The 20,452-nt window shown below is 40.0% G+C and overlaps 1 protein-coding gene across 6 annotated transcripts in view; it reads left to right on the top strand.

The window, feature by feature from the left end:
- FNIP2 (folliculin interacting protein 2) overlaps positions 1 to 20,452 on the top strand; it is a 131,572-nt gene that overhangs the window by 60,313 nt on the left and 50,807 nt on the right. For 4 of the 6 annotated variants that reach the window (XM_042935170.1, XM_042935169.1, XM_042935166.1 and 1 more), the window contains 7 exons: positions 5,650 to 5,776; positions 8,675 to 8,815; positions 11,846 to 11,946; positions 12,050 to 12,121; positions 13,663 to 13,763; positions 13,937 to 14,026; positions 15,604 to 15,675. In XM_042935170.1, the coding sequence (XP_042791104.1) occupies positions 5,650 to 5,776; positions 8,675 to 8,815; positions 11,846 to 11,946; positions 12,050 to 12,121; positions 13,663 to 13,763; positions 13,937 to 14,026; positions 15,604 to 15,675 (704 nt within the window). The remainder of the gene's footprint in view (positions 1 to 5,649; positions 5,777 to 8,674; positions 8,816 to 11,845; positions 11,947 to 12,049; positions 12,122 to 13,662; positions 13,764 to 13,936; positions 14,027 to 15,603; positions 15,676 to 20,452) is intronic. The other 2 variants (XM_042935168.1, XM_042935165.1) reach the window with 1 other exon arrangement.

Here is a 20,452-nt window from a genome sequence, read left to right as displayed (position 1 = left end):
GCAAACATACATTCCTTGGCTTGACATTCAGGGTCCTCCACAAGTAGGCCTATACTGTCTTTCCAGACTCATCTCCTGCATAATTCTTCTGTAGTAGACATGTTTCAAGAAATTAAGATCGACTTTGTACCATTTGACTTTTTCTATTTATGTCATGCCCTCATTCTGCAATGACTCTCTCCCCTGTTTACATTACATGTGGAATCCTTGCCATTCTTCCTAACTTCATCAGTTCAGATATTGCTTCTTCTGGAAACTTTTCCTGTTTTTTTTTTTTGTTTTTTTTTTTGTTTTTTTTTTGCTTTCTATATTCTGCCTAACCCTTTTATTTTCATGTAGTTACCTATATGATTGTGTCTTGTAGATTTTAAATGACTAGAGAATAATGACTTACCCAGTTCTTATTTATTGTATCCCCCTGACTGCCAGGCTTCTTTGGCCTTCATTGGCTTGTAGCAGCATAACTCCACAATCTGTCCATCATCACCTTCCCTCTGTGTCTATGTCCAAATTTCCCTCCTCTCATGAAGACACTAATCACCCTCATCTAGTATGATTTCATCTTAACTTGATTACATCTGCAAAGATCTTCTTTCCAAACATGGTCATGTTGACAGGTACTGTGAATTAGGAATGGAACATACCGTTTTGGGGGACACGATTAAACCCACAACACATGGTTTTATTTATTTTATTTTATTTTATTTTATTTTATTTTATTTTATTTTATTTTATTTTATTTAGAGAGAGAGAGAGAGTGGGAGTGGGAGAGAGGGAGAGAGAAAATCTCAAGCAGGCTCTGTACTGCCAGTGCAGAGCCCGATGTGGAGGTCAAGTTCACAAAACTGTGAGATCATGACCTGAGTTGAAGTTGGATGTTCAACCGACTGAGCCACCCAGGTACTCCTGATTATATTTATTTTATTTTATTTTATTCTATTTTATTTTATTTATTTTTTTAATGTTTGTTTATTTTTGAGAGAGACAGAATGCGAGTGGGTTGGGGCAGAGAGAGAGGGAGCCCCAGAATTCGAAGCAGGCTCCAGGCTCCAAGCTGTCAGCACAGAGCCTGATGCAGGGCTCGAACTCATGAGCTGTGAGATTAAGACCTGAGCCGAAGTTGGACACTCAGTCAGTCAACTGAGCCACCCAGGAGCCCCTGATTACATATATTTTAAAGAGAATTCTGTTTTCTGTACTTAAACTCATTTGAACTATTGATTGTCACCTTTCAGATAAGTGATGTAGACTTTGGTCACTTTCTTCCTGCTTTTGATGAGTAGTTACAGAAATAACAGCTGGTTTCAGTTCCAGCCGGCAGATGTTGCCATCATGGACTCCTAAAACTGAAAAGGGTCCATCTAAGTCCTTTTGTTTAAATTTTACAGTAAGAAAAGGTAGATAAACCATCTTACTTTTTTGTGCCTCAGCTCAGATGGCCATGACCAGAGTAGATAAATAAAACCAGGGGCCTTACTTTCAACCAAGGCAAAGCAATGAGGTAGTTCTCATTAGAATAAATATCTCTTAAATAGATATTTTAAGGCAAAAGCCCACGGCTTATTTTTTATACCTCTTTGAGTCACGCAAAGTTGCCCTTAGTAAAACACCAGGAACCATGGCTGTACTCACAGAAGCCCCACAATAACTTTGGTTGAATGTTGAAGTGAATGTGAACATGCAGAAAATGCATGTGGCATGTGATTATGACTCAGTGAAGCCCTGTGTTATGGAGGATCCCAGGGAAAAAAGCTGACAGTGCGCTGGGAGATTTCCGCAGATTATCTCCTTTAATCTTCACACCAGGTCTTACAAGTACTGCTTGAGGGGGGGACTTTCTTAAGGCTGTAACTCCAGTAGGAGGCAGACCTGAGATTTGATCCCAGGCCTGCCTTATTCTGAAGCACTCTTTTAATGTCCTTTGTCCTGCCTGTATTTTCTTCATCAAATTACTCAACTGTAATTTCCTCTACATTAGTATTAGTGATGAAATTATAATTAGACATTAAATAAGGCAGTATTCATATGGAAGCTGGAGAGTGGAGTTTGCCTTATATAAAGCATACCTTTTGAAGGTATTTGGGTCAAAAAATTAGACAATCCAACGTATGTGCTTTCTGCCTCCTATCTTTTATTTCCATTCCTTTAAAATTGAAAAATAGCATGAAACATTTAATAAGGTGGTATGATCCTTATTAAATCTTAGCTCTTCTAGTCAGGCTGTCCTCAGTTTGGTATTTGAGTCAGGGTTACTCCTCAAAAATAAGGATTGAACAACTTGCTGTGTAAATTATAAAGCTATTTTGGCAAAGTGTAATTGTTAGGGCAAAACAGATGGAACAAGAAAAAAAGACAAATCCTCTTTGCTTTTCCATTTTTAATAACTTCAGCCTATGTACTATGTCTTAATAATTTCAGAGGTTTTTTTTTTTAAGATTCTTAAAAATGTTTTTTATTTATTTATTGGGGGGTGAGGGAAGGCCAGAGAGAGAGAATCCCAAGCAGACTCCCATGCTATTAGCACAGAGCCCTATGCCAGGCTCAGTCTTACAAACCGTGATATCATGACCTGAGCTGAAATCTAGAGTGGGATGCTTAACCAACTGAGCCACCTGGGCGCCCCCAGATATTTTTGTTATGTAATCTCTGTACCCAACATAGTGCTCAGAGTTACAACCCCAAGATCAAAAGTTGCACGCTTTACCGACTGAGCCTACCAGGCGCCCCATAGAGGGTATTTTTAATGGCTTTATGTAATTTAAAAATTTAGTGGTTTGGGGCACAGTCTTCAGGACTTCTTGGTTGTAAGTGACAGAAAACTAACTCCAGGAATAGTGCTCACTCAGAAGCTGTTGGCTTCGATTGCCAACAGGAATGTGCCTCATCCCACTCCTTCCCTCTGCTTTCTTTCACCCTGACTTCATTTTCAGAGATAGGCTTTTACCTCATACTGGCAAAAATAGGCACCAGGGTTATCATTTCCTAGCTGAGCAGCTAAGTTGGGGGACTGGCTTTCATAACCTAGCTGGGGGTCGTGTGGTCATGTCTGATTAGCCAGGCCTACATCACAGACTGTCTCTGGACTGAGAGTAGAAGAAAATGATTTCTAAAATAAACTTGCCATGTTGTTGTCAAAACTGGGAGGAAGGGTTGCTTGGGCATGATAACTCAGAATATAGGTTGTTAGAAGAACGTACAACCAGAGCTTTATATTTTTTGGTGCTGGGATTTAAGAAAATTAATCTGCTACCCTGAAAGAACATATTCAATATTAACTACTATTGCCTGAAAAAGGAAAGAGCCAATAATGCACAGTTTGTGGCTGGTAAAAAAAAAAAAAAAAAAAAATTGTACCATTAACAATTCTCTTAAGTAATTATTAACATTTTGGAGCACTTACTGTGTGTCAGCCTCTATGTGAAACACTTTACACATTTCATTTAATTCCTTTAGCAGCCTTGTGAGGTTGACATTAATATTCTCATTGTGCTGATGAAAAAAATGGAAACTCAAAGTATGGATTTGATCCAGATGTGTCTGATTTCATTGTAGTTGACTGTCTCTTAGTTTAAACAGTTTGCTTTTGTCAGTCTATCTATGTGACTTCCTATCATCCATACCTTGGGGACTCCTCCTACTTCTCCAGCTGTCTCTAAGCAGGAGGCATTCCTTTTGTCTCCAGTACCCTCGCAGCCTACCGCTAACTCTTATTAGTTCTGCCCCTAATATCTGTTCTCTTTCCTCCACCTCCATTGCTGTTCCTCTAACCTTCCTGATGAAGGGCCTGAACTCTGATAATAAATTCTCTTTGGCCTTCTTACCTCCAGTCTTAATCTCCCCACCCATGTTTTCCTTAGAGGAACCAGGTTGAATTTTTAAGAAGTGTAGACCTGAGTTTATCAACCTTTGTACATCTTGGCTTCTCATTGCACTTAGGGCATGATCCTGACCCCTGCTGTCTTCCCAGCCTACTCTCTTCCTACCCTGTTCTTCATTCTCACACCTTACCTCTTTAGCTCTTACTTCTTCAAGTCCTATTTAAAAATCACTTCTTAAATCCTCTGTTTGGTTGTTGTTGTTGTTTTATTAAGTAAGCTCTGCCCCCATCGTGGGGCTTGAACTCACAACCCCAAGATCAAGAGTCACATGTTCTACCAACTGAACCATCCAGGCACCCCCTTCACTTCCTTAAATCCTTAGGGACTTCCCAGCTCTTCAGATCTGAAAATAAGACACACTCATCATATCCTTTTCCTTTTTGCACTTATGACAATCTGTAGTTATACATTTATATCATTATTGGCCCTGTATTCCCCACTAAACCATGTTCTCCATGAGGGCAGGGACCAATTCTATTTAGTTAACTTCTGAATGTCTAGCATCTGGACCACAGTACCTGAAACATAGTAGGCACTCAAATATATGTTGACAGGATTAACAGACTAATAACTGAATATGTCCAAAGCAGTGCATTTTATATTTACTTTTTTACTTTTTTAAAGTAAGCTGTATGCCCATCGTGAGGCTTGAACATAGGACCCCAAGATCAAGAGTTGCACGCTCTATTGACTGAGCCAGCCTGGCATCCCAAAGCAGTGCATTTTAAATGATTGCCCTTTTTTATAGTCCTCACATTCTGATTTCATTTATTACTCAAGAGCAAACTTATGTTTAGAGCAATTTTATCCCAGCAGCTTTTAATGTGAAGTTATAATTGACTTTATTAAGCAATTCATAAACGTGGCGACATCCCATCCAGCAAGTAGAGGGGCTCTCTGAAGAGTTGTACAAAATGGAAGGTTTTTATGGGGAGGATGGAACAAGGAGTTAATAGCAAGAGACAAGAAAGGATTGTTTCAGGCTAGATCATTTTCCCTTAGGGGGAAGGACAAGGGTCTTATCATGCAGATTACTTCATCTTCTTTTAGGCTAGGAGTAGGCCCATGTGACAGATTACCTCATGTTAGTCAGAAAATTCCTGATTGACTGGTTAAGACTATTTCTAGGGGAGGTCTAAACAGCAGTTAAGCCAGTCCTGGTTTGGTGACTTGGATTAAGTGACACCATTTTGGGCCTGTGGTTTTCTTTTTAACAGGAGTAAGCTGTGCTTCCTCCATTGCTGATTGTTGTTAGCAATTCAGATTCTGTACAGTGATGCACTTGGTTTTCAAAACTTCTGTATCCAAGCCAGCTATAATAAAGTTCTAAAATTTAGGATATGTAATTCCACTCATTTTCACCTGAGCCTGGTGGGTGGGAGAGGAAGAGAGGAGAAGGCTCCACTCACTTGCTCCAAATGGTTCCCTGGCCAATAACACAGAAGCTGGAACATTCCTGTACCTCAGGTGTACCATTCCCAGAATCCAGGAATCCAAATTTAGCTTTCTGCACACATCCTTATGGTTTTTGGTTGCTGTCTTTGCCCAAAGTGGCTTTGGAAGGAGAAACTTTCTCTCCAGTGATTTATTGTTTACAGCAGTCTTCCAAACCTTTGCCATGGACAATGGCCCATTAGAGCCCACAGACAAGGCTGTCTGCCCCTGGTCAGAGGCACATAGCATGTTGGCTGGGAATCTTAGCTCGCCATGACCATTCCAAGTGTTGTGGATTGTGGATAACGTAACTTCTTTCTCTCTTTTGAATCCACAGTTGGTCATGTTCGGAGTTTGACCTGAATGAGATTCGCCTGATAGTTTACCAGGACTGTGAGAGAAGAGGAAGACAAGTCTTATTTGATTCTAAAGCGGTTCACAAGATTGAAGAGGTAGCAACTCAGGTATGAAATGCAGATTTGCTTTCATCTTTTTAATTTGTGCTTTTAACCACCTCTCTGAGCAGTCGTTTATTAGTTCATAATCTTCTCTTTGAGCTCTACTGTATGTGTCATTAAGGTTCAGAAGCAGCGTAAACAAAGGCTCTCCGCCACCCCGTCCTGCCGCATTTGCATTCTTATTAATATGCCAGGTGAAACTTTTACCGGAGAGTCATGACAGATGCCCAGCAGTGTACTGTAAATATTACTAGAGGTAAATTTGCTGCTGAGTTATAATTCAGTAGGATTTTGATGCCAAACATGTGCTATGTAATAGGAAAGCTGAGCACTCTAAAATTCAGAAAGTGTTAGCCTGAAGGGAAGTTAATAGATCCTTCTGTCTGGTATTTCTCATAGATAGTAAGAGGTATTACATAGCACTGGGTTCAACAAGATTAAATAGCTTTTCTTACTATAAGGCTTCAGTATGCTAACATACACTGTCCTCTTCAAAAGGGAGTGTTTCTCAAACCCATTTGACCAAGGAAACTTTATTTACTTCCTTTTTTTAGTGCAAAGCAGGGGTGGGGGGAGGGGGAGTGTTGTGGGGTGGGGCACGGCAGGATCTGGGATGGGTTAAGTGAGGGCAGAGCAGCCCTTGATCCCCTGGAGCCAGAACAGGAAAGGTTAAGGTCACGTGTCCAGGTGAGGAGTAGAGTCTGGTCCTCCCTGAGTCTTCTGGACCTCAGCCTGAGGTACTTCTAAGTTGTCGCCTTTAGACTTTTCATTCTTTTCATGTTCAGTAGCTTGCTGTCTATACTGACCAAATTCTGGAAGTTCATCGCATGTGTAGCTAAGTAAATGAATAGTTTATATCACAGTCTTTGTTTCATCAGGGCCAAGGGGCTGTTTTCCTGCTTTTGATAAGGATCATTTCTGCAGGAAGGAAGTATTTGGTTAAAGGCAGTTTAGCTGGGTAGATTCCATAGTACTTTATAGTGGAAGTCTGCCAGGTAGCTAATCATTACAGTAGTTGTTGGGCTTGTTGGGTTGGGGGGGCGGGGAATCTCTCAGGTGATTCACCTGTAGGCTTTAATGGTAGATTTGTATCAAAGTTTAGGTGAGCCAGCACTTGACAGGACATGATTTCTCCCTTAATTTCCCATATCATTTCCTGTTTCCCTGAAGGCCTTGCACAGATGGTTTAGTTGAAACACCCACACACCATCACTAGGGCTCCTAATGGTGGTAACAGGTAGAAGAAAAAATTCTCACTGGTTTTTCTTTTTTTAAAGTTTATTTATTTATTTCTTTATTTAGAGAGAGTACATGCGTGCATGCTGGGGGGAGGGACAGAGAGAGAGAAAGAGAGAATCCCAAGCAGGCTCTGCACTGTCAGCACAGAGCTAGATGTGAGGCTCGATCCCATGAACCGTGAGATCATGACTGGAGCCGAAATCGAGACTCAGATGCCTAACCCACTGAACCACCCAGGTGCCCCTCACTGGTTTTCAAAGGCAACTGGAATTTTGGTATATCAGAGCAGTGATGACACTGGAGTCGGGAATATAAGCTTTCTTGGAAGTGCTCATTTAGTCAAAAAGGTAGCTAGGTCCAGAGAGGTTTGTCACTTTCCCAAGGCTACAGAAAGAGTCCAAACAAGTAGTGCTCGACTCACCGTCCCAGGTGCTATCTCCAATTATAGACTGCTCAGTATGTTGTACCCCAGCCAGAGGGTCTAGCAGGCTGTGAGGCAGGTGTGGACTTAGTGTCACTTTGGGCTCTCTGAGGGGCTGTGTTGGGTTAAGTGGTATTAAGTAACAACTAGATCTGAAGAGGGTGTTGAAGGAGTGCCTGATACCCGGGAATTACCAAGTACGACTTTGAATGCTGTCACTGCTGGAGTGACTAATGTTATGGACCAGCACAGTATGTGTTTTCCGTACATTCTTTTCCCATTTTCAGCCCCCCACTCCCTTGGCAAGCACAAAACGTCATGAGTTTGTATCAGGCACATGACTGCAGGCATTTGCATTAGACCACCAGTGTGACTGTCACATTGGAGATTAGATAAGCTGCAGTTGCATTCATGTTTTTCCAAGCAAAAGCTGCACACAAAAAAGCAAGTAAGACTCAGACAGAATAGAAACAACCTACCATAGATGGCACGGGATGCTTCTGTAGGGAGCAATATAATTTGGTGTAGGCAGAAGGGAAGAATTAATAAAGGTGTGTCTTTATACCTTTATGTCACTATCATAAAATTAGCAGTGAACTCTATTTAGGGACTATATAGTAGATAATCTTGTATTACTCCTAACCTTTAAAGGCCACTTTTCCATCACATGATGTATAATTCACAGGAGCTCCTGTTTCAGAGTTTTGGTTTATCTTTCACAAACTCTCTCCTGTTACTTTTAAAGGAGTGCTAGAGGAGGTGTGTCATTAAAAACACAAACCCAGGCTTTCCAAATTAGTAAGTCTGCTTTCCTACTTTGTTGCATTTTTCTGGTACAGGGTTAACATTTGGAGCATTGTCTTTCTCCACATGAATTTTATAGATTAGGACTTTCCATTAGTACTAATGGGTCCTCTAGTGACCAAAACAGAGAGATCAGATCTCACTGACGATTTCAGGAGTTGAAATCCATGAAATCTATGAACTGAACTGTAAACAACAGTTGAATCACTTATGGCGAATAGTCCCACTACAAGACCACCATCTCCTGTCTAGTTACCCTTCTTCAGACCCCCAGGGGCCACATTCTTGTCCTCATAGAGAAGGAAAAAAAGCTTCTGGTTTTCTGTGCAGCTTAGGCACAGCATAACAGAATGATTTGACAAAGAAGTTCCCAATGAAAAGCGTGCTGAGGAAGCCCGATATACTTAGCAATCTCTTATCTTGCCTGTCTGTCAACCCAGAAAACAGAGGATGTGTCTCTTAAAATGTCAGCCAAGTGCTGTCAAGGAAGCGGCGGCGGTGGCGGCAGCAGCAGCACCTCTTCCCATAGTTCTTCCGGGGCATCTTTACAACATGCTAAGGAGCAGCTTCCAAAGTACCAGGTAAAACCATCCCTGCCCAACCAGATGCCCCGTGGGGCTGAAGTCATTTACTGTGATTTCTCCACAGGGAATAATAGCTGCTGGAGGATTCTTCTCCAGGGACATGAGCATAAGTATTCCACAGTGTGCTCTTAAATGTGTCCTGTCAGTGCTCTTTTCACACTTTGGCTTTTCTCTCTCGATAAAAACTGTATCCGAGTCGAGGTGATCAAGTATAATATATGAATTATATATTATAATGATGAATGAGGAAGACATATTGTAAATGAGGTAAATGCTTTTGTTTTGCGCTCTTTGTTGTTAGAACTAGATTAAAACACACAGAGTTTCCAGTTTTGGCATAAAAATTCTAAGGATTCTGGGAATGTATATGGGCATCCTAAGAAAATAGCACTTGCCAGTAGGAGGAAGAAAATCTTGTTCAGAAGAAAGAAATGGTAAGATCTAACTTGAGTGTGAGGGATAACAGGGCTAGTGGCATCTGTGTGTGTGTGTGTGTGTGTGTGTGTGTGTGTGTGTGTGAGAGAGAGAGAGAGAGACAGAGAGAGAGAGAGTAAAGGATAGGGATTTGGGTTATTGAGAAATATTGGCTAACTAGAAATAAGGGAAGAAATGTTTCATAAATACTGAAGAGCAGGAGGATGTAAACTGATGAAGAATGTATCAATTTTTTTTTCTTTTTTGACTCATGTGGAATTTTCCATGTTGCTGGAAAAGCAAAGCTGGGTAAATTGCCGGCAGCCACAGGTCTATAGAACTTTGTTAATTTCATGTTCAGGATTTGTGCCACACATTTGCCCTTATTTCGCAGTGCTCCTCAGTTTCCAGGAGGTTTGTGATTTAAAAAGTATACAGTGAAATTTTCAACTAGTTGAGAATCACAATTGGCGTATAGACCCTGTACCCCAAGGAAAAGCAGATTATAAAATGGAGGCGGTAGGTGGAAGTTATTAATAAAAAATGTGAAAGACAGTTGGTTTCTGTCCGCATGTAGTGAGAAGAGGTTGGCGTGAGCTATAACCAAACAGAGAGGAGCCTCGTTAAACAAGGCTGAGAGATTTGTTTCTCTTTCCTCTTCTGCAAACATGTATAAGTAGGTTGCGTATGTGTTTGTTAGTGTGTGCATGTACTTGTGTGTATATAATGTGTGTGTGTGGACTTGAAGTTTAAAAAAAAGGTTGAGAAGACAGTGTTAAGAATGATTCCCACGTTTTGGCTTGGATGGAAAGCACGCTAGCAGAGAATGCAGGGCTGGATGGGCTGGATCCTGCACCATTGTTTTGTCTTGGTCAGGGTGTGCTGGGGTGCCCGCAGCACACTAGTTTGGTTGACATTCACATCTATCATGTTCATCAGGTGTCTAGAATCCTATATCCAAATACATTCATTCACATATCGTAATAATACATTATTGTAGAATATGTGTTACATTATCTTTACATACATATAATGATATCTGGATGAATTCATTTGGATGTAGGATTCTAGAGTTCAGGGAGAGGTCTGGGCCTGGAGATAAAAGATGTGGGAAGTATTCCTATGTAAAGAATAACCAAAATCCTAAGAGGGGTTGAGAATGCAGACGGTGAGTAGGAGTGTCCTCTGAGGAACAATCCTGTTCAAGGGAAGATCTAAGAAAGAAGATTCGACAAGGAGGGTAAATAAGAACACCAGATACCATGAGAGATGTTTAAGAAAGCAAACTGGAAAGGGTGCATTGGATTTGACAGGAAGGCAGAAGTCACTACTAGAGCAGTTTGAATAGATGAGGCTGCAGTAGGTTAACAAGCAGATGAGATCTGGGAAAGTGGAGGTAGCGCAGGCCCCCCTTTTGGATGACGAAAGGGATGAGAAAGACTGGCCAGAAGGTACAGGGGTCAGATGTTTTTGAAATATTTTTTTTGTAAAACTTCAGAGGTATCAGACCATCTGTCATCTTTTGGACCCTCACAAAACCCTACCTGTGCCAATTGGCATTTTCATTCAACACTATTAATTATTGAGGTGAATAATGCTGAACTATATTTTTATTCAGTATATATATATATATATATATATATATATATATATGTATTTTGAAATTATTATTATTTTTTAAAATTTAAATTCAAGTTAGTTAACATACAGTGTAGTCTTGGCTTCAGGAGTAGAACCCAGTGATTCATCTCTTACATATGACACCAGTGCTCATCCTGAAAAGCACCCTCCTTATTGCCCATCACCATTTAGCCCAACCCCCCCACCTCCCCTTCCAGCAACCCCTTAGTCTGTTCTCTGTATTTAAGAGTCTCTTATGGTTTCCCCCCCTCCTCTGTTTTTATCTTATTTTCCCCTCCCTTCCCCTATGTTCATCTGTTGAATTTATCAAATTCCACATATGAGTGAAATCATATGATATGTCTTTCTCTGACTGACTTATTTTGCTTAGCATAGTACCAAGAAAAGAGTTACCCTTTTTTTTTTCAGAACTTAATCTTTAAAGTTTATAAATGGAGATAATAAAAATCTTTATTTTTCATAGCAAGATTAAAAATGATCTTTGATGAAACACTTGGATCCTACATGAAGATACTGCGTATACAAAATCATGAACATAAGTAATAATATGGGAAAAAAATAGGCAATCACCATTATGGATTAAGACTATAAAATGATGAGTTTCTGCTTTGAGAAATAGTTTTAATTATCTGCTAATAAACTAAAGAAGGACCCCATAGATCAATAAATGTTATTTTCTTAAAAAAAAATTTTTTTTTTTATGTTTATTTATTTTTGAGATACAGAGCACATGCAAGGGAGGGGCAGAGAAAGAGGGAGACACAGAATCCAAAGCAGGCTCCAGGCTCTGAGCTGTCAGCACAGAGCCCAGCAAGGGGCTCAAACCCACAAACCATGAGATCATGACCTGAGCCAAAGTCGGACGCTTAACTGACTGAGCCACCCAGGCGCCCCAAATGTTATTTTATTTTGCATCGCACATCATGTTGTGCCACATATTAACTTTGATTTTGGTTTCTTTAATGTATGCAGTACACAAGACCCGCTTCTGATGTCAACATGTTAGGGGAAATGATGTTTGGCTCGGTTGCAATGAGTTACAAAGGCTCCACTTTAAAGATACACTATATACGGTGAGTTTGGGCTTCTTTTCCTACTATTTGTGAAAAACGGAATGGTGAAACTGCTTTCTTATTCAAAAATACTTTCTCTCTCTCTCTCTTTTTTTTCTTCTAGTTCTCCTCCACAACTGATGATTAGTAAGGTGTTCTCAGCTAGAATGGGCAGCTTCTGTGGGAGTACAAATAAGTAAGTGTGGGATTTTGTACCAATCCACCCTCCCTCCCCATTTTTTTCAGTGGCTGTTTCTGGAAAGAGTAGTTCTTTGAGAGCCATACGTATTTTTGAAATAAGAAGTGAGATGAGTCCACATTAACAAAGAAATGGCCATTTTCCTGCACATAATGTATATGAAAAGGCCTTTTCATATACATTAAAGACAAATGGCCTTAAAGACAAATGACTGTTTATTTCCCAATGCTGTTTTATCTTAAAAAACAAAAACAAAAACAAAAAAACTGGTTGGCTAGTTAATTTATTTCTAAAGAAATGAAGCACATAGTGAGTTTTTTCAGGCTGTGGGGCACATGTATGGCAGGCTGGGTCATATGTGCTCACCATCTATTCAGCTGTCAATGTCGCCTCTATGACTGGTGGGTACCTGGACCAGGCCATATCCTGATCTTCACTCCTGAGTTTTGTCCTCCTCTAATTTTATACTTCTTTGTAGACAAAGAAAACTGATGTTAACTCTCATTCTGATACATTTGTTCATACACTTTGAACTTTTCAAGCAGAAATATTTCATATGCTTCATTTTTGAATGAAACAAAACATTTGCTATACTTTCGTAAGTTTGAAAGAAGTTTGTTATAAATTAAAGGGATATTCTTAGAGGTCAAATGAAGGCCGTTCTTTTTTCATAATCTTGGGAAATTAAAAATATTTTTCTTTGTAGATTTGGGTACCTTTGAGTAATTCTGCTTACTCTTCAACAAAATAATGAATTTAACTTGTTTGAGCATTTAACATTGGTCTGGCATGACTTAAGCCTATATGAGAATTGATGTTTTTTTTTTTGTGAGATACTCTTTTTCAGACCCTTTCAGTTATACACTAATTCCCTATAATAGAATATCGAGCTCACATTTAAGTAAAAATTATTTTGGCCCTATTAATGTTGTATTCTCCTTGAAGTCTTGATATTTATTTTACTTGTTAATAAATCAAGTAAATTATTAAAATTGGCTTCTCTCACATTTGTGTCTATGAGTAATTCTAACTTCTTACATGTTGTGAAGTCAAACTCCTATGGGAATCATAATTTCTGTTATATCCTCCTCCTGGAAAAACTTGCTAAATTGCTCATAGATGTTAACTGACAGTTCAGATCAATTTCATTTTGAAGTTTTATGTGAAATTACCCTTGAAATGAATAGTAACATCTTGAGTGTCAGTTACTAAAACACAATTTAGAAATGAATAGCGATATCCTAGGTGTCAGTCACCAAAGCCAAATTTGTAGAGTTCCATGTCCCATTATATAATGTAAAATTGTTAGGAATACGTTGTTTAGTTTTATAGGTTGGACTGCCTTCAAAAAGTTTTTTTGTCTTTTCCTTTCCCCTAAAGTTTAGTTTCCTTTGGTAGATGTGAGACTTTATTCATTTATAAGGAAAGTTGGAACAACTGGTAAGTTGCCTGTGTTTGAGAGTTTGTTAGAAAACAGTCTTATTCATCTCTTGATATTTTTCTTCTCTCTCTCCTTTCCCCTCCTTCTCTGGATGTAGCTTACAAGACAGCTTTGAATACATCCACCAGGATCCTAATTTGGGAAAACTCAACACAAATCAGAATAACTTGGGTCCTTGTCGTACTGGAAGTAACCTAGGTAAAATCAGCCACATAACTGGGCTCTCTCTTTCTGAATACCACTATTGTGGGTGTGTGTTTTGCTTTATTTGAGTTTGTTGTGTTGTTTTGTTTTTTTGCATTATCTTTAATCTGTGTTTATTTTTGTGTGTGTACTTTGTTGGCCCCTCTTCCGTGTGTCTCTGTCTCTAGGTCTGCTGCAAGCATGCGGCAGCAAACTGCTACAGGGCGTAGCTGAAGGAGGACCTCTCCGGCTCACCCGGAGCGCTTCTTTCTTTGCAGGTTTGTGTGGAATGCTGAGAACAGTGTGACCCACACACATTAGTAATAACTCCTGTGCAGTTTCTTAGAAAAAAATCCTGTTTGGTGCCTCTCTAGAAATCCAAGGGGCTCTTGAGATAATAGTTTCAAATGCAGCCAAGTTCACGGTGTTTTGAAAATTCCACCAATGAACTTCTATTGTAAATGTCTTTGCTAATACCCCAGTGTAAGCTGATTTTGATCTGAAATGAGCCCTTAGTGTTTCTAAGAGGATTATATTTTCTGATTTTCTTGGGCCTCTTCAAGTCTGAACTGTTTTCCTTTCCCATGGTATATACTTCTATCCATTTAGTCACCTGCATCCCCACCTGCACAGAGTTTCTTCAAAAGTCACCTAATAAGAGCATGGAAGACCTCTCTCTCTCTCTCCCTCTCTCTCTTTTTCTCTTCCTCAGCCACCTCATCTCTCCCTCTCTCTCTCTCTACTTTCCACCCCTACTCTCTCTAGCATTTAAGTAGTTTAAATGCAGTTTCTAGGTTCTTTACAGGTATAATCATCTCGGTCTCTCTGGGTAGGTAAATTCTTAGATTTAACTGGCCTTGCTAGCTAAAGCTGTTGAATGTCTGTTGAAGTCTGGCATGATTAACAAGTGTGGGGAATCTTCATTACTAACATTAAAGGTTATGTTTATGACAAATGGTATTCCTCATTCTGTTCTTTGTAGCTGGAAATGTGCTGAGCTCTATTAGTTAACTGACACCCCGATGAAAGTGACACCTTCCCACCTACGTAGAGTGAGGCTAACATGTTTATATGCTCTCTTCAAAATTATGAAAATAAACAGTCTTCAGAAACTCTCTGGAAAGTATAATAATCAGGCAGGGCCCTGGGTTTCTCATACATTGTAAAGCTTACTATAGCAATATGTCCTCTACCCTCTAGCTCAATATGTATGATGAATCTGAAGCATTCCTACAAGTCTGTAATACTTTAGAGTGTTTTCTAAAATTCATGCCAGGATATTCGTTTTTCTCAGTAACTCTACAGTGATACTGGGTGTATATGGAAAAGAAATGGGGGAAGAAATATTTGAAAATGAAGGGGTTTTTATCTGCCAAGAGAGTGGGTTATAAACAGAAACATTTTTTAAATTTATGAAATGGTATTCAAATATTTCTGTTTCCTAAGTTGCCTATAGTTACTAATAAAACTGATTATAAAGCATTTTGAAAATACAGTGCTATTTAAATATTACTAATGATGAGGACAATGGCTGGAAGTATCTGCCTGAGAATGTTTGTTCATTTTATCAACTGCATGAATAGTTTATTATTCAGTTTGCTTTAGAAATAGGCACCACTCCAACAAGTTTTTATGCTACAGTAGGGTAAAGACAGGTAATTACTTGGTTCTGTTTTTACTCTCACCATTGTGTTTTATGTATTTAATTTTGCTTTCTCGTTGATTTTCATATATACACGTATGCCAATCACCAATAGCAGTAGCCTACTTTGAAATGTAAAAATTACTGTAGTGGCTTTTAAACAAGGCCTTCTTTGGAAGTTCAATAACATTGTTACTTTTGCCTTTATCTTAGCACATAGCACTCCAGTTGACATGCCAAGCAGAGGACAGAATGAAGACCGGGACAGCGGTATTGCTAGATCAGGTATTTGCACTTCCTTTTATATGTTTAGTTGATAGAGTGAGCTATCTGTAATGATGAAGTAGGTGGGAAAATAGAAGACAGGTCTCACCTTCTGGGTTTTTTTCCTTTGCCATATTCTTTTTTTTTTTTTTTTTTTAATTTTTAAATATTTATTTATATTAGAGAGAGACAGAGCGCAAGCAGGGAAGGGGCAGAGAGAGAAGGAGACACAGAATCCGAAGCAGGCTCTAGGCTCTGAGCTGTCAGCACAGAGCCTGACGTGAGGCTCAAACCCACCAACTGTGAGATCATGACCTGAGCCGAAGTCAGACGCTTCCCTGATTGAGCCACCCAGACGCCCCTCCTTTTCCATATTCTGAAGTAGTCTCATGTGTCTGAAGATCCAGAACGTTGATATACAGCATCTAGGAGTGATTGTACAACATGGACTAGTTTTTTCTAAACCTGAACTCATAAGAGACTATATTGTATTTGAGAAATTTCCTTTTTTTTAATTAAAAAAAATTTTTTTAATGTTTATTTATTTTTGAGAGAGAGACAGAGTGAAAATGGGGGAAGGGGCAGAAAGAGAGGGAGACACAGAATCCAAAGCAGGCTCCAGGCTCCAGGCTCCAGGCTCCAGGCTCCGATCTGTCAGCACAGAGCCTGACGCAGGACTGGAGCCCACGAACTGAGATCGTGACCTGAGCCAGTCAGACTGACTGAGCCACCCAGGTGCCCCTAAGACAGTAATTTTGACTGAGAGTGATTCTGGTTCCATGGTGGTACCCATTTCTTCTTGCCTTGAAATTCAACCCTAACAAAAATAGCTCCAGTGCCAGCCAGCCCTGTTCAGGTGGGCCCTACCAGGGCAGGGAGCTGAGCTTTGGGACGTTAAGATCTTCAGTACACATTCACAGCCTTTGAGGAACTGATGTACTGATGCACTGATGTAGCTCAAAGCTCAGCTACTCCTCTAGTAGAGAATGCTGACAGCACCCCCTAAGGAATGGGGAAATTCTCCTAAGACCATTGAATACAAATCAAATTTAAAATTTAAAAACAGTGTTCTCTTTAGCATTTCATAAGTTACTCTTTAGCTTCTCAGATTTCATGTTTGTACAAAAATTGCTTTAAATGAAAATGATACACGTCTAAGCAACAGGAGTTACATTTCTGACCAATGGCTCAATGCTCAAGTTTACAAAAAAAGATTACGAAGACCAAAAGCAATCGTTTTTATTTCATTATAAATAAAATCCAGTGTACTTTATACGTGACATACATAAACAAAGGAAGGGGATTCAGTAACAAATGACATTTCATTTAATAACTCAGGAGCAGAGTTGTACCGAGTGGAATGAAGGACCCTGGCACCACACAAAAGCAACATGAGGACTCCTTTGAGGTGTGTCTAAGGGCCAGAGATGGACACAGAAATGAAAGGAAGGCAAGGAAGAAAGGCATTGAGGCACTGACTGGCTGGCCTGTTTGGCGAAGGTGTCCTGTATCACTGGTAAAACCAGTGGGGTGCTCTTAGTCTTTAGTGGAAGGCAGAGGCTGCATGTCTGATGTGTGCATCAGGCAAAAAAACCCACACTCCTCCAAGGCCTCCATTTCCAGATCACTGCTTCACTGCCCTTCTTCTACAGCACAGAATCTACCTCAGATCTAAACCACAAATCAAAAATCATAGCGGAATCATGTACGAAGGCAGAAACTGAGAGATCTTAAAAGCAGTATTAGAAAAGTTTAAGCCTTGAAGGAATGAGAGAAGGGGTAGCTAAGATAAAATCTAGATCAGCCTGACTCTAGGACAGAAGAGAGGGTGACTGGCAGGCCCTCCCGCAGAGGTGGACGGATTTACCTCCACAGACACCTTTCTTCCTCTGATTTTATTTTCAATACTCAACAAGCAAATTCCCAGTAAAATTAGCTAAAGGAAACTTCCTTTTAAAAAGAAATTTCTCATGGGGCACCTGGGTGGCTCAGTCAGTTAAGCATCTGACTTCGGTTCAAGTCATGATCTCACAGTTCTTGAGTTCAAGCCCTGCCTCAGTTTCCGTGCTGAGAGCAACAGAGCAGAGCCTGCTTGGGATTCTCTCTCCCTTTCTCTTTCCCTTCCCCACTTATGCACATGCTTTCTCTCTCTTTTTCACTCTCAAAATAAACAAATTGACTTTAAAAAAAAGTAGTAAAATAGGCAGAAGATCAGTATGAGAAAAACTTTAACATGTATTCTCAAACATTTTTATTCAAGTGTTTTGAAATGAACCTTCAGTGTAAGAATACACATCATCATAGTACTCAACTAGGACATGTGTTTTGGCCACTCTGCAGGTACAGGGTGGACCCCACCCCAAATTTGGTTTGGATGTCGAGACTAATGACACCACACACATGCAAGAGGATATGAAAATATTTATCACTCACGTAATGACACTTTCTGGTGAGAGCAGGATGGGCTTCCTAAGATGGTTAGAAAATGACTTGAGAGGGGTGCCTGGGTGGCTTAGTCGGTTAAGCGTCTGACTTCAGTTCAGGTTATGATCTCATGGTTTGTGGGTTCGAGCCCCGTGTCGGGCTCTGTGCTGGCAAATTGGAGCCTGGAGCCTGCTTTGGAATCTGTGTCTCCATGCCCCTCTCTCTGCCCCTCCCCTTCCCACGTGTGCACGTATTCTTGCTCTCAAAATAAATAAACATTAAAAATAAAAGAAAGAAAATGCCTTGAGAGAAAGGGAAAGGAGATGATCTTCAGGTTTTTATGATGGTTTGGGGGTAGGGCCAGGGTGAGGGCTTCCACACACAGGTTGAACTTCCTAGTGGTTCCAAAGGAGAAAGCCTCTAGGCTTTCTCATCACCTTGCTCAGATGTGGGGCAGACAAGGAAGAGGTTTGAGAGGAGAAGCTTAAAAGGTATCAGCAGTCAGACATCAAAAAATGGAGTCAGACTATTTATTACAACATGTGTCACCATTGAATAATGCAAAATGACATCCCATTTGGATCTGAATTCTTCATTGATTTAACTGATAGAGTGCTTTGTAAAGAGTGGCAAGAGTCAAGGAGGGTACTGCTTTGTTTGTTGTCTGTGTGGGAGAAAGGCCATGGCATCCCGTTGACCTTGCATGTATAAATGTAGGCAAAGGCTTGAACTCACTTTATGTGAGTCTTGGCGGTACTGATTGTGCTCCTCTGGGAACACAAGAGAATGGGAGGCCCCAAGGAGATGCTGGGACATCATCTCCCACTCACTTTCTGTCTCCCCTGGGAAATCGTTGTGAAACTGTCTCATCACCTCCAGGCTTCAGATAAGGTTTGGAGCTTTCTGCCCTGCCCACCTGAGACTAGAAGTGCAGACTAGAGAATTGCTGAGCTGTGGTCTCCAACTGCTCCCCAGCACCAGGGCCTCCTACAACTCAGGGTGTGGGCATCTGATCCCTTTTGTGTCAGTACTGTCCTTTTTGGCGTGTGAGGCAGGGATCACTGGGGACTGGCACTTTTGGTTTATTCTTCTTTCCACAGACTATGTAAGAAACTGTCCCAATCTAAAAATGTCTTGTTACATCATTACTCTCAAGCCTTTACTTTGGGCTTTGCCTTGCCTTCTATATATGAACTTGGCAGTCTGTAATGTAGCTTGGACAGAACTCCATTTCTTCATTTCTTTATACTTCTCATATTTTAAGTCAGACCTTTGGTTATTCTCCTGGCATGAATGTTTGTTTTCCATTTCACAAATTTGCTAACTCTTTTGCTTTAGCTTTTTCCTTTCTACATTTGCATTCTTACTACCTGTTTAAGAAAAATTAGAATAAAAAAGCAATGCAGATAGCATCCCAAACTAGGGATCTAGAATAATTCTAAACAAAGATGTGTGATACAGTTATGGAGAGATTTTAAAACTTTATTAAAAGAAGACTTAAATGAATGGAGAAAGAGATGAAGTTTCACAAATAAATATAAATTCAGTGTAATTTTGATTAAAATCCCTTGTGAAGCCAGACAAAATAACTCTCACTTATATGGAAGAGCAAAGAACCAAGAGAATTTTTATTCTTCGTAAAAGTCTTTGTAGGCACTTCATTCTTAGACTACAGACTATGAATTAAAAGGCATACAAAGGTTAAATAACTTGGCACATAATTGTAGAGGCTTGATCACCAAGGCTCGGCTAGAGTTTATATCCTAACTAAGGAATTAAAATTTAAGGTGCTTTCAATGAAATATTATTCAGTGCTAAAAAGGAATGAGCTATCAAACTGGGACAAAATATGAGAGAAACTTAAATCATATGGCTAAGCGTAAGAAGCTGAGCTGAGAAGACTTACCTACTATAGGAGTTCAACTGTGTGACATCTGGAAAAGGCAAAATTATAGAGACAGTAAAAAGATCAGTGGTTATCAGGAGTGGGGACAGGGGCAGGGAGGGATGAGTAGATGGAGCACAGAGCGTTTTTAGGGAACTGAAAATATTTTCATTGATACTGTAGTAGATGGTACATGTCAGTACACGTTTGTTGGAACTCACAGAAAGTACAACACTAAGAGTGAGCTCTGTGGTGAACTATGGATTCTGGCTGATGATTATGTTTGAGTGTTGGTTCATGAGCTGTGTCAAGTATAGCACTCTGGTGTGTGATATTCATCATGGGGCAGGCTCTGTGTATGTGAGAGCAGGGGCTATATGGACAGAGCTCTGTACCTTCCACTAAGTTTTTCTATGAACCTAAAGCTACCCTAAAAAATTGTCATTTTTAAAAATTAATGTGTTTGGGGGCACCTGGGTGGCTCAGTCT

Source organism: Panthera leo, chromosome B1 (assembly GCF_018350215.1).
Source record: "Panthera leo isolate Ple1 chromosome B1, P.leo_Ple1_pat1.1, whole genome shotgun sequence".
Lineage (NCBI taxonomy): Eukaryota > Metazoa > Chordata > Mammalia > Carnivora > Felidae > Panthera > Panthera leo.
Note: the sequence above shows the minus strand (reverse complement) of the source record. Positions and strands in the feature narration are given on the sequence as shown.